At 34.3% G+C, this 14,334-nt stretch overlaps 1 protein-coding gene across 1 annotated transcript in view; it reads right to left on the bottom strand.

Annotated features, from left to right (window-relative positions):
• Window positions 1–14,334, bottom strand: part of ADGRB3 (adhesion G protein-coupled receptor B3) — a 684,429-nt gene that overhangs the window by 313,384 nt on the left and 356,711 nt on the right. Inside the window, 1 exon segment of the mRNA XM_079147374.1 lies at window positions 11,405–11,481. Within this exon segment, the coding sequence (XP_079003500.1) occupies window positions 11,405–11,481 (77 nt within the window).

Here is a 14,334-nt window from a genome sequence, read left to right on the forward strand (position 1 = left end):
TTATCAATCATTCCTTAATTCATTCACCAAGTATTTACCAAATTCCTTCTCTGGCTGGTATCACTGGGTCATTATAATATTTTTCACTAAATATAAAAGATAGATGTAATAATTCAATTTAAAGAAATAAAAATATTTTATGCTCATCAGGAGATCAAAACTAAATATCACTGAAGAATGGTGATTATCAAAAGGGGTTATAGATATATATGTACTTTAATTTGCCTATCACAGTCTTTGTGTTTTAACTTGTTTTAGTATTTGGCAACAGTGATCTATAGGAATATTTAGACACTTCTAAAGATAGTTTCTTAGTTGTTTTCTTCACTGTGCTTCCCTCATCCACTCAATATCTTCCTTCTGAAAAGATTGGGATTGGAATGTTGAGGGCCACAGAGAAAGAACAGGATTGTTGGATTGTGATACACAGCCTTCACTTCCCTGGAAACAGCAGTTGGCAGGAGATCTGCCAGGACCACCATGTTCTGAGAGCTCTGCCATTTCCCCTCCACCACCACCATTATATAGATTGGATCCCAAAATCTCAGAGCCTTTGAACTCAGAGATATGAATAAGAAATGTCCTTTCATCACAAGGAGGCAATTTTTATTTTTAGAGAGAAAGTAGAATTATCTGATACTCAAAGTAGACACACTAGATGGGCAGTTAAAAAGCAAACTTCTGGCAATTTTAAGTTACATTTCTTACTTGCTAATGTCATGTCATATCTTAAAACTTAAATAACTATTTTACATATTCTTTTCTAGAATAAAGATAGAAAAACTTTTAAATTATTTGTGAGTGAACTTTACACTCTTTTTTTTGTTTGTTTGTTTTTGTTTTTGTTTATTTTATCCATTAGTTTCAAAGCCTGGGTATATCTGGGCAGAGTTATACATTTCTGCATTCTGCTTGAGGCCTTTCTGCCAGGCTTTCATGCTCTAGTGAAAGACTCCTTGAAAGAGCTTTCTTTCAGATCACTCTCACTCTGTGGCATTTAATAATGCTGATGCACAGGATACATCCAAAGCTACACACGTGGTTCCTATTCAAACTGATCTGTGTTGAGCAGGGATTAGCAAACTATCAATCAAAAGTCAACTGTCCATTCACTATTCTTCTATGGCTTGCAAACTAAAAATGCTTTTCTCACTTTTAAGCAGTTGGAGAACTTTTTTTTTTTTTTAAAAAAAGAATACTATTTCTTGATATGTGAAAATTATATCAAATTGAAATTTCAATGTCCACAAATAAAGTTTTATTGGGACACAGCGACACCCATTAATTCACATATTATCCATGGCTGCTTTCATTTGGCACAGTTGAGTGGTTGCAGGGGAGACCATGTGGTTGTATTTTGGAAAAACTATTTTTAATATAGTCATTAGAAAGAAGAAATAAAAATCTAAAAGCAACTACTGTCCACATTTCTTTTGTTATCTATTATGTGTTCTTTCTGACCACCTTTATACACGTAATGTAGTGGGGAAATTTAAACTGTTTATACCAAAAATCTTTCAGTTTTCATAAGGTAGATTTCTTGTGGTCTTTTAGAAATAGATGTTTATTAATTAATATTCATCTTTGGTACTGAAATCATTCATAATTTTAATACTAACATGAACACAAAATAAAACAGAGATATAAAGTCATTTTTGCATATATATCTGAAGTTCTCTCTTTAGTCAGTGAAATTAAAAATAGAATTCATGTAGAGAAAAGAGAATTAGATTATAATTATCCAAGTGTAAAACACTAAGCTTTGGTGTATGCAGCATACAATATTCTCTTTCTCTCTGAATGTGTGTGTAATTTTTTTTATATTAAACATCATTTAAATCTTATTAGAGAAATAAGTCAGGAACCTATGTGATGTTAGGCACCAAAACAGACAAGAGAAAACAAATGAAGGAAAAAATGTAGGTGCTTCCCAGAATAGTATATCCTCCATTCCACAAAGAGCAGTAGCCATGGAAAGTGCTATATCTTGACAAAACAAAAGATGTCATTGGAGACCTAAGAGTTCATTTGTAAATGCATTCATCTAACAACTTCTATGGAGCCCCAGAGTGCCCTAAGAACTGTTCTACCACTGAGAATTTTACCGGTGAATAAGCCAAAGTCTCAAAGTCTTTGCCCTTAAGAAGTTCAAGTCTAGTGAGGAATACACATGTTTAGTAAGGAAAAAAAAGTTCAGATAATTCCAGATTGTAATACATGCCACTCTGAAGGAAACAATTGACAAGATGTGTTATAGTGTAGTTATGATGAGGTGTACCCTAGAAGCTTATATGTGAGACAATGTAAGAAGGTTCATAGGTGAGAGGTGAAATGATTAGATGATGGCAGTTACAATCCAATCAGTGGACTAATCAACCTATAGGGTTAACTGGGCTGAAACTATAGCCAGGTAGGGTGTGGTTGGAGGAGACAGGTTACTGTGGATGTGCCTTTGGGGTTTATATTTCTCCTCTAGTTAGTGAAGCTGTCTCTCTCTCTCTTTCTCTATTTTCTCGTTGACATGTTCTGAGTTGCCCTCCTCTGTCACGCCTTCTGCCATGATGTTCTGCCTCACACACAGCAATGAAGAACAACATCTATAGGCTGAGTCCTCTGAAACCATGAGGGCTTTTTCATCACAGCAATGGAAAAGCTGACTAAAACAAGACGGGGCACAGATAGTGGACCAAGGAAGGCCTCTGCAGCAGTACTGTCCTAGCTGTGGCTTAACAGATGAGTATGTGTAAGGGAACTGCCTATGTGAACCAAGAGCCTGGTAAAGGCTAGTAATATTCCAGAAGTATCAGAATAGTGAAGGGAAAAGGAAGCACATTCTGAATAAGAGGAATAGCATTATGTGAGAAAGCTTAAGACAAAAAATAGTAAGAAAAATATTAAGAAAAATAGTAATGCATATTTATAGGGAAGGGAGTTCAGGTAGGCTAATAGGCTAAAAATTATATTGTAGGCTGAGAGACCTGGATCTGGAGAATGATCAAATTTAGAACATGAAAATGTAAACTGGGTGTCTTCTTAGCAGAAGCAATAGTAAATAATGTAGACATGGATAAATTTTCCTAAAGAGAGAATACAATGTATTAGCTCACCCAATCAACAGATACTAATTGAATACTTCTTACATTTGGGACATGGTTCTAAGCACTGGAAATACACCTATGAATAAAACAAATGAAGTTGCTGACATAGAATTTGGGGAGAGACAGACAAGGAGTTAGTGACAAACCAGAGAGGATGTTGGTAATGATGAATGACATGAGACAGAATCATTGGCTGGACTGGGAAGCTCTACTGAGTAGAAGTTGCTTTGGTCAGCTGGCAGTTAGGAGACACCAGATAGAACTGAAGTGGGAGCTGTGAAAGAGACTGAGGAGATGACAGAAAAGAGCCAAGAAATGAAATTTAGAAAGACCCACTTTATAAACAAACAGGGAGAGCTACAAACAAACAAACAAACAAACAAACAAAAACAAAAACAAAACAAAACAAGGGAGAGAGAGAGAGTAGAGAAGAGAAGAGGGACTCAGGAATAGAAAGACACAATGCATAGTTTAGTAATGAGAAAATGGCTTTATAAGGAGCCTTAATAAAGATTATGTAAAGAACAACCATTATATTAAAAAATGAAAACAATACTCTAAACTTAGATTCAAGGGTTAACTGATAGCAAAGATTAGAATTTTTTTTCTACAAAGGTTAAAAATATTTCATAGCTGCCATTTCTCTGCAACTACCTAACTCTACTATTTTGATGTAAAAGCAGCCATACAAAATTCATAAATGAATGGTTCATGCAGAGATATATGATATTTAATAATACAAAACACAAAATTGTCTCATGTGACCAGTGTTGTGGTTTTTTAATTCAATAATTGTTTCTAGAGCAGAACCCTTGATTTTCTATCACCAAAGCTCTTTCTTCACCACGTACTAAAGGTGCTGCCATCTACTTATTCACAATAAAAACCTAAGGGCCACTCTTTACTTCTGATCTTCCTTTGCCTCCTACAACCCAGCCATCAACACATTAACTTGGTGTTATTTCTGCAATATGTCCTAAATCACTGCATTTCCTCTGTCTCCATTCCACAACCCTCTAGAAGACACAAGAATCTCTCTCCTGAACTAATTCAGGAACTGTAAGACTGGGCTTCCTTATTCTTGCACCCAAAATTACTCCTTCTCTCAGAAACCAGAGTTATTTTTTTATAACATATAAAGCAGGTGACGTTTATCCCTTTGCTAAAACAATTAAATTGTTGGCCAGTGCTAATAGGGTACAAGTTGAATTCTCACATTCCAGTCTCTGAAGCTCTCCATGGCGTGGTTTCCATCTGTCTGCAATCACATTTCACATGGCGGTCAGTTTGCTCACCAGGATCAAGCTGCACAGACCGGTCTTTTCCACCACAGGGCTTTTCCTGTCTAACTAGGAAACATTTCCTCATTCCTTTTCTCAGGTCTCAGCTTATTTTTTTTTTTATTTATTTATTTTTTTAGCTTGTTCTGTCCCCATCTAAAGAGATCCAAGCCCTCACTCTCTGTCATATTCTCTTTAATTTTTACATTGACTTGCACATTTTCCACCTCCCACAGTACATGATAAGCTCTAAGTATCCATATTCCCATGTTTCCTATTATTGCTATATGTAGGATCTTAGCAAACAGTGGGTTTGTACAATAACTGCCCATAATGTTTTTAATAAATGAGGTTTACTCAGAGCTTAATGGGAGGCAGGGGGTTTAGTATGATCAATTTGGGCCCTCGAGTCAATCAGTCCTAGTTTCCCATTTATTTTGTGGACTTTGGCAGTCATTTAATTGCTCTTCAGTTTGACCATTTGTAAAAATCAATAGCCTTTCATGAGGACTAAGCCAAAGGCAATTAGCTCACTCCTTATACACAGTAAGATACAATACATGCCAATTTCCTTTTATTTTTCACCTTAACCATTCTCTCACTTGTACAAAATACTGTTGAAGGATCCAAAATGTAAAAAGGAAGAGTCTTGATATATAAAAGATTGCAATCTAATAAGAGATGCGTTTCACACAAATATTTTTGAGTGAGAATTTATGCAAATGTGTATAAGAAATTTTCTTTCAAACTCCAGTCTAATACTGGATTAATTATTTAGACTGTTCCCTTGAATGTCTTCAGACATCTCAAAAGTAACATATTGAAAGCTTAACCCTTGATTTCCACCCACTCTTTATCAAAATATGATTTCTCTATGCATTCTTCATCTCTCTCAAGAAAAGCCCCATGCACACTTTCCTAAAGTTAGAATCAATACGTTAGACACATCCATATCTTTGAATGATACATCTATATCTTCATCCTGTTAACCCAGTTCATCATTATTACTAAATCTCCCCCAAAACAAAGCCTAAGGATGTTTCCTAATCCCCATCTAGACTGTTGTACATTTGTCCATTCAATCTGAACCTAAATTAAAACAACTCACTACACTTCCCCACTTTCATTCTTGTGCCCTTTCTACTGACCACCTACACTGCAGTCAGAATAGGTTGTAAGCATAAATTGAATCATGTCACTCTTGGTGGTTTCCTGTCAGACTGTACAAGATGCAAAGTGTTCCAAGGTCTCCACGACCTAGCCTTTGATTTCCTCTTCAGTGTTAGCTCAGGACCTTCCCACTAGCAAATATACCCCCGTCACACTTGCATCTATTCATTTACCACCTGTTCCTCTCCTGGCTAATTCAACCTTCAGGTCCTGGCTTGTTTGCAGAATTTTAGCCACTTTTCCCTTACTGAAAAGAAACCATGGACCTCATACTCCTTTCAAAATAGAGAGAACTAAATTTAGGTATGTGTACCTCACTAAATATAAGTCTTTGGAGAAAGTAGAGGGACAAATAGAAGAACAGACGATACCATTTACTAAGCATTCCAGCAGTGGCATCAGTGCATGGCTACACCTGATCCCACCAAATGCTCTGCAGCAAGTAGAATCAATCTCATTTTATAGACTGGTTTTGGATAATTATGAAGCTAAAAATTACCCTTAGAGCCCAATGGTATTATTGTAGAGATTTTTGAATTTACAATTGGAATTACAAAGTATGCTGAGAAAAATTAATACATTAACTGTATATTTGTAAACAACATTTCCATCTCAGGAAATAAATTAAGTCAACTAAAACCTAATAAATAATTTTTATCTTTGGATATTCAAACCAAAAGAAAAAAAAAATCTCCAAACAAACAACAGTTTACTCCCCAACTTACATACAAACATACACTCAAAGATTCAAATTCAGTGCAGTATTTCACTGTAGTAAATTATATGTAGTTAAAGAGCATACTAACCAATTACAATTTTGCTTTACAAAAGTAGTCTAAATTATATTACAAAACAATATTTGATTTTCTGTTAAGAAATTGTTATTTAAAAATAAATGTTCCATAATTTAAAGTTTATGATTTTTTAAAAATATTTAATATTTCAGAATATATTTTAAAGACAATAGAGGTTAGCCTTATTATTAAGAATAAAATTTCATTGTAGGAACAATGAGAAAAGTTTTAAAGGAATTAGAGAAAATTAAAAGAGAAATAACTGGGCAATGAGTTTGAGGAAAGCAACAAGAGACAATATAGAAAAAAATAAGAGTAAATTAATACTCTAAATAAATACTCTAAATAATGAAATAAGAATTTCAAAAGAAGAAATTCTTCACATGGAAATTTTAAGTAGTTATAAAAGCCCCAACATATTTTTGACAATTTCCAAGACTTTAATTAAGGACTAAGTGAACTAATTTATTTATAAATTGGAGAGATGATATATGTAATGGTACAGAATTTTCTGATGCATCACTAAGATGATTGATAAAATTCCAATTAAGTCAGAAAAGGTTTATCTCCATTAGTCAAGGGAGCTGGGATTTAACTAATGACAAATGCATCCATAGAAGCAAAGAGTAGCTTCTTATAGCAAAATGCCAAAAACCACAAAATGTTTGTTGGTTTTTATTGTCATTACTCTACAGAAGACAATCGAGTCATATAATGCTTCTACAACAGACACATAGCATATTATATGCCCATACATATAGAATCTTGCTCTTTTTTGCAATGTACACAATATACATAATATTCAGATTTTTTTTTTTTAAGTATGGTACTGAAACTTGGTAGGAACTTTAGAAGTTCCCTGGAGGAACAGACTGTGGCCAGGGGTCTGAGTGATCTCACTAAAGTCACACAGTCAGTAGCGTAGCTCATATTTGGCCTTGTGTTTGTCCATTACCAGTAGGAGGGCCTGTTATATATCAGGTGCTAAATATAGGTAGTTTTTCATCTTGGCATTATCTCTGCAGAGAAGACATTATTATCTTTAGAAAGGAATAGCAAGAAATTGAGATATGAAATATCTTACTGCATAGTTTTCAAGCAAATACTCCAAAGTTGGCATATTTTAAAAGATTCAAAACAGCATTCTGCTTACATGAACATAAAAGCACCAGTTTTTAATTTGAATCAGATTTTTCAGTTTTCAAATTATGACATACTTTTTTGGAATTCAGGAAGGGCAGCAGGGGAGAAGAGGAAGGATTTAGTACAGAATTCTTGGCATAAATAAATTAAGACTATTTGAAAAGGGGAGAACATGAAAACAGAAGAAAAAGAAAAATTGTTAAAAGGAAGTAAGTGCCTTTTTTTTTTTCCTCTTTGCAAGTTATTGTTCTAGAGGCAGACCACTATTACCATAGAGATAAGCAATTATTGCCATAGAAACAGTTGAAATGGGATTATATTTTGTGTTCACACAAGCTTGCGGTGATATCCTTCTAATTCATTTGAACAGCAAATTCAGAAAGGAGGCACACAGTATGCCAATCCTACTAATTCCAAATCCTCATTTTATTGCACCAACAGAGATCAGAAGCAATGTCATAAAATTTAAAGTTTGTTTTCTGTTGACTTTGGATTTTCTATTTATTCTTGTAAGTGTGAATCTACAACATTCTGAAAGAATTTATCTCAAAGAGAAAAACAGAGTCACCTTGAGAAGAATTATAATTTCAATACCTTTTAGATACAAGAACTATAGGAAAATACAAAGCCATTTAGTTTCCCAAATGGTTCTTTTGCTCAATCCCATCTTGGGAAGCCTTTCCCTACTTAAAACTTTTGCCAGATTTCTTAAACTAAAGCAAAGTACCAACTTCCTTATGCAAAGCTATTATTGGTCACTTCCTTAGGACATAGAGGTCATGAAGAACTTCCTGGCAGAAATTTAAGCTTTTTGTAGAGAATGAAAATATGAATCCAAACATTTTATGGCTAGGTCTATGTGTCAATGCATAAGAAAATCAAGAATTCTCAGCTTATTTTCTTAAAAGAAATTTTAATCTTTAAAGTTATAGTTTTCCATTTGAGGACAACTTTCATAATTCATATCTGGTACACCAAGATATGCCACTAAAATATGTCACTTCACCATCACCATCTCATTTATCCACATTTCCTACTCTAGATCATGCATTCTTTTCTCACAGATATGCATAAATTTGGTGGAAGTCAACTTTTTATCTGCTTTTCCCATCTATGTTTCCAAAACTCTTCCATATTGTTGTGCATTCTATATAGTATGGGTTTCAGATTGAATTTTGTGTGACTTTCTTAGGCTTCTCCAAACCCTAAAATTTTTCCCAGTAAATATGAAATCAAAAAGAAATGATGGGTCTTAGAAACAAAGACTTGTTCCTGTATCAATACATTCTCTACTACATGGTTACCACAAGGATAGAGATTTAACCCATTTTGTGACATGATCCCAAGTTTGGAAAACCTGTAAAAATTTAATTTGAGCACAAATAAAACATTCATAGTAACTATGAAAAAATACTTGAATATTTATTATGTTTGCAGAATTGAGGGACTTAGTAAGTTTTAGTAAAAAGTTCACGAAAGATATAAAATGCTTATAAAAAGTGTAAGTTAGGCATCCTTCAAAAATGTATAATTATCCAGCAAAACAATTTTACATTTTAATGAAGTAAGCATACATGAAGATTATTACTACAAAAGAAAACAAATGGTCAGAAGTTATTTTACCTTGTTGTAGAAATATAGAACATATGAGTAAGATTTCCCTAGAGCCACATCAAAAAAGCTATACTGAAGTTTTAGAAGGTTAGAGTGTGGTTGGCTGAGCAAGATAATGGAACAAATCTTTAACTTTCAATTACTGAGATGCAAAAGAAGAAAAAAATGCATCCACTCTGAATGGGAAGCACTGATGTAGGACAAATTATCTGGGTGTCCTCAACTCTCAGGCAGCAAGGTTGTTAGAAATAAATACTATCATGATTATTTGTGAATGCATTATTTTGGGAAGTGCTATAGAATATAATGGATGCTTTACCAAAACTTTTCATGGAAATACTGAGGAATAAGATAGAAAAACAAATAAAGACATTTTTATACCTATTATTCTCTAAGGGCACTTTTGATTTAGAGTTCTTTGGAATAATAGCCACTATCTTATACTTCACAAATTTTCATTAAAATGTGTATTCAAATAATGTATACCTAAGACACTGCAAGAAGAGACACCTTCCAAAGTAGCAATACATAGACTCTATTCTTTCCTAATAGTAAATTAAATGAGAATAAAGGAGTAAAAGCTATTAAATACAGATCTGGAGACTGAGATACAGCAGAGCAGCAATTAAGAGTAGAGCTGGAAGCTGGCATAATATAGGGAAAATAGAGGAAATGTTTAGGGTATTTGGGACTATTCAAAACAAGATAGAATGACTATTAAATATGCTTTAAAGTTTTTCAGGAATAAGAGCATTATTTAATAATGATTTGGTGAATAATTGTGCCCTTGAGTGTGTCTATATAAAACAGATTAGATAAACCTGTGTTTTAGTTAGCTTTGTAATGCTACGACCAAAAACACCTGAGAAGAACAACTTAGAGGAGGAAAGTTTGTTTTGGTTCATGGGTTTGGAGGTTTAGTCTGTGGTGGGTCCATTCCATTACTCTGGGTCCAGGGTGAGGCAGCACATCACAGTGGAAAGACGTGGCAGAGGGAAGTTTCTCAGGACATGGGCAGATGGGGAAGCAGAGAGTGGATGCAGGGGAGAGGCCACAGGGAAGAACGGAACTTCCAGGACATATTCCTGTGACCCACTTCTCTACCCCCTCCCGCCTGTCTACAATTACTGCTCAGTTCTTTCAAACTTGGATGAACTGATTACATTACAGCTCTCACAATCCAATCATTTTACCTCTGAATATTCCTGCATTAACATGGGAGCTTTTGGGGAACACCTCATATCCGAACCATAAAAACTTGGAAGTGTGATGTAACAATTTTTACCCCAATTAACTGGAAGCCTACTGATAATCTGAAATATCATGATGATCATTTCATATTCTAAAGTTCGTGGTTGTAACTATGACAGTAGTGCTATTCCAAATAACAGTTTTTAAAGCTGTGGACATACAGATGCCTTTCGAAGATCCTTTCTACTTAGATAATAAATGTTTATATATTTATATTTTTCAAATTTTCGTATAAAATTGAAAATGATTTTTAAAAGGAGAGTGAAGCTAACTAATTTATTGCTGGACTGAAGAATTCTCCATACTTGAGATTCTATCACTTTTAAAAATAGAAGAAAAAAAATGGTAGGAAAATTACCATTTATTTCATTTGTTAACTGGCAGCTCAATCTGAGTTACAGGTTCACAAATTCATTTCAATAAACAATTTCATCCTGGCTTTTACCCAAGGATTCAGATGGTAGAATGATGACAGGATGCTGATGGTTTCTAAGGATAAAATTCTCAATCTCCCTGAGAACAGTGAAAATGAAATGAGCTTAAACTGGAAGAGCAGGGATTTTTGTTGCACTTAGGAAAGATAATACATAAGGAGTAAACCAGAACAAGGTTGCTTTGGTCTTTAGCTTTAGAGACATTAAAATGATCACAGAAAAATTTACCAGTGAATTTAAGAAATATTATAATTTTTGACATAAATCTGTTTCACTTCTGTAGTTGGGTTCTTAGAGACACTGTGGCAACATTTCCTTGAACTTTCCCTCTTTCATACCCAGTTATAACCATTAGTAAACTCTGTCATATCAACTATTAAAATACCTTCTATCTCCACTGTCACCTGGTCCAAGCGTCTGTGTTCTATTACCTGGCTGCTGAAATAAACATCTCACTGCTCTTGCTGTATCCACTCATGCCCCCTACTGTCTATTAGTCTACACTTCAGTCAAAATGACCATATTAGAATATAAATGAGAATTCATCATTCTTCTGTTCAAATCTTGTAGTGTTTTGCTTCCTATGTGGACCTTCAGTCCAAGGCCTTCTGCAGTCTCACTTCTTCTTCTTTGAAATCATCTCCTCCCACAGCCTTGTCCTCAGCCACTCCAGCACCACTGATTTCTTCCAGCTCCCCTAACATGTGAAGCACATGGAGGCATCATGGTCTTTAGAATTATGGTTTCTTCTACCCTGTCTCCACATATCATTACATCTCATGCTCTAAAGACTGTTGGGTCTATATTTAAACAGCGGAGTACTGATAAGAGGATTTTTCTCACCATCCTACCTAAAATGACACTTCTATCTTCATTCTCTTTTCTTTTGCCCTGGTGGTTTTCATTTCTTTTTCACAGCAGTAATGGCCACTGGGCGTATTAGATGGTATTTGACATCTGTTTAATATAAAACATAAGTTTCATAAGAGCAGTTTGTCTAAATTGTTCACTGAGGAATTTTCAGAACCTGAAATATAACATGAGTTATACTATTGATTGAAAGTCTGAAATTTCTTAAAATGAATTAAAACCATGAATCCTTACCAACCAACTACACGGACATCAGGAAGTTCCTTAAACTGGGGTACTAAGTTGTAGGGAGCTCTTCACAACCCTGAGGAGTTTGTACAGCTTGCCTCAAGCTGATCTGATACGGTCTTTTGCCCCAGTCTCCAGAGTCTTTTATCCCAGTCATTTGGAATAAGTAGATCATGGTAAATATCATGGGATAATTTCCATTATGTGAGAAATAATCAAATAACTCATAATGCTGCATATCATTTCAAGTCCTGGTTTAAAACTGTTTGAACTGCTTTCATTTTCCTCAAAACACAAAACAAAACAAAATAAGCAAACAAACAAAAAAAACCCAGTGTACTAGTACCATCCAGAAAAAGGTAGTTTCATTTTTCTTTCTGACCTGAAGAAAAACTCTCTTTGCCTCAGGTGTCTCGCAACAGTGGTAAAGAGTCAGAAACCTCACACTTTCTCACTCAAGTCTAGCTAACTGCACCAACATCAGGTGCAACAAATAAGCAAAAAGATGTTTATTCCTGTATTTCCAGGGGCTTGGTGTCAACCAACAAGTTTCATTTTTAAGGACAGGAAGTTAAGCTAGTGATACAGAAGTGTGAGCCACAAAACTAAGCAGTGACAGAAAAAGAAAATAAGCCAAGAAAGAGAAGCCATTCCATTTTTACATCATCAGACTGAAAGTTGGTTCCTCAATTGAACAAGACATTATACCAATGAAATGATCAACTTTGTCAGTGAATTTAAAAATAGTATAGATTTAATATTGTTTAAAAGGCCTTGTAGAGAAAAATATGTCAAAATTGTATCATACCATTATTCAGACGGAATTTGATTTCAATGTTTAAAAAATCAGGTAGGAATATTTCTTCTAAAAAAAACAATGTTTCATCTTCCTAAACCAAGAGTAAAGAGTCATATTTAGCTCGGTAAAGATAAACATCTTAACTTTGATGTTTCCAAAGCATTGGCACTATTGGTTTACTGGAGAAGAAATTAAACTATACCTTCTAGAGTCTTAGAGCTCTTAAGGTTTATATACAGAAAAAATTTCAAATTCCTTACAACTAACAAATATATTCTGTGTTTGGAAATATCATTTTATCTGATAGCTGTCAACTTTGAATAATTCCTAAGAAACAGTTGTATGATAGTGGGGTGTGGGTAAAAAGCACACTCTGTGCAAAGTAAGTCTTTTGAAATAACTATCAAAATGTTAAAGGTATGATCCATTGAAACTACCTAAGGAGCTTGGACCTTTAGATCCTGTTCACCGTGTCTGCACTTTTCCTGTAGAATCTTCATGTTCTTCCATCAACAATCACATAAGATCTTTTTCCTATCTCTAATACTCTAAACTTCATAAGAAATTGATAATAACTAGAGTATTGGCTTTGAAATATTCTCTTCACCTTCCTAGTAGTTATGACACTGATATTTTGTTACCTCATTCTGGAAGTCCTTACAACCTCTGCCTCCAGCTATTCATACCCTCTGAGATCTGCCTTGATTCTTTGTTTTCAATGTAGGAATTGCCTTAATTTGCTTCAGTCTTATGTCCCAAATGTTTGAAAAAACTTATGTGTTTTCATCATCACTTATGCAGTTGATCACTGATTACATATTTGAGAATCTGATTTCTCTACCAAAACCTGTGATCTCCTATTAGGTTTTCATTTGGGGACTACACTTGACTAAATATCAATATATTGAAGATGCAAATGTTTGTTGAATTAATACAAATTTCATTCCTCCCTTCTCTCACATACTCCAGTCAGTTATGGAATTCTATCAGTTCTAGCTCCAGACAGTATCTCAAATTCATACACACATTTTGGTTCCTATTCATACTGTTGCTAATTCAAGTTTTCCCTTATCTCCTGCATGGATTAAAGTAGAAAGCCTTCTACCTATATTTAGGCTAATTAGGTTTACAGCTTTTCCCAATACCTATAAATTCTATTTTCTGCTCTAGTGTAAGTCCCACCAAAGCACAATTCTTACCAAGTTAAGCTTTAGTGATTCCTTATTATATTCAGAAGTCAGAGACATGGCTCTCAAATTTTATTTCACTTTAAATTGCAAACATATGTGTTTTAATCAAAATAGACCAAATATCCCCTAGACCTAATCTCAGCTCTCACATCGTTTTACTATCTTTGCTAAAGGAATATTCTGAAATGTAACAATTTATTTGCTACTTACCTCCCTTGATTTTGAATTGTCAATAATCCAGACACCCTTCAAAGTCTACTAAAAGACTAAAAGATTGTTCATTTATTTAAGAAACCTGAATCACTTAGAAAATACTTTGCTTATAGGAAGAGATACTTTTTGTTTTTAATTGCACAGGGTTAGTAGGATCACAACATGTAATAAATACATCACTCATCTTCCTCAAATTGAAATCAATGAGTGCAATTCTAGTTCTAAGTCCCAAACTAAAACAATTAGTTTC

This window comes from Sciurus vulgaris, assembly GCF_902686455.1.
Source record: "Sciurus vulgaris genome assembly, chromosome: 7".
Lineage (NCBI taxonomy): Eukaryota > Metazoa > Chordata > Mammalia > Rodentia > Sciuridae > Sciurus > Sciurus vulgaris.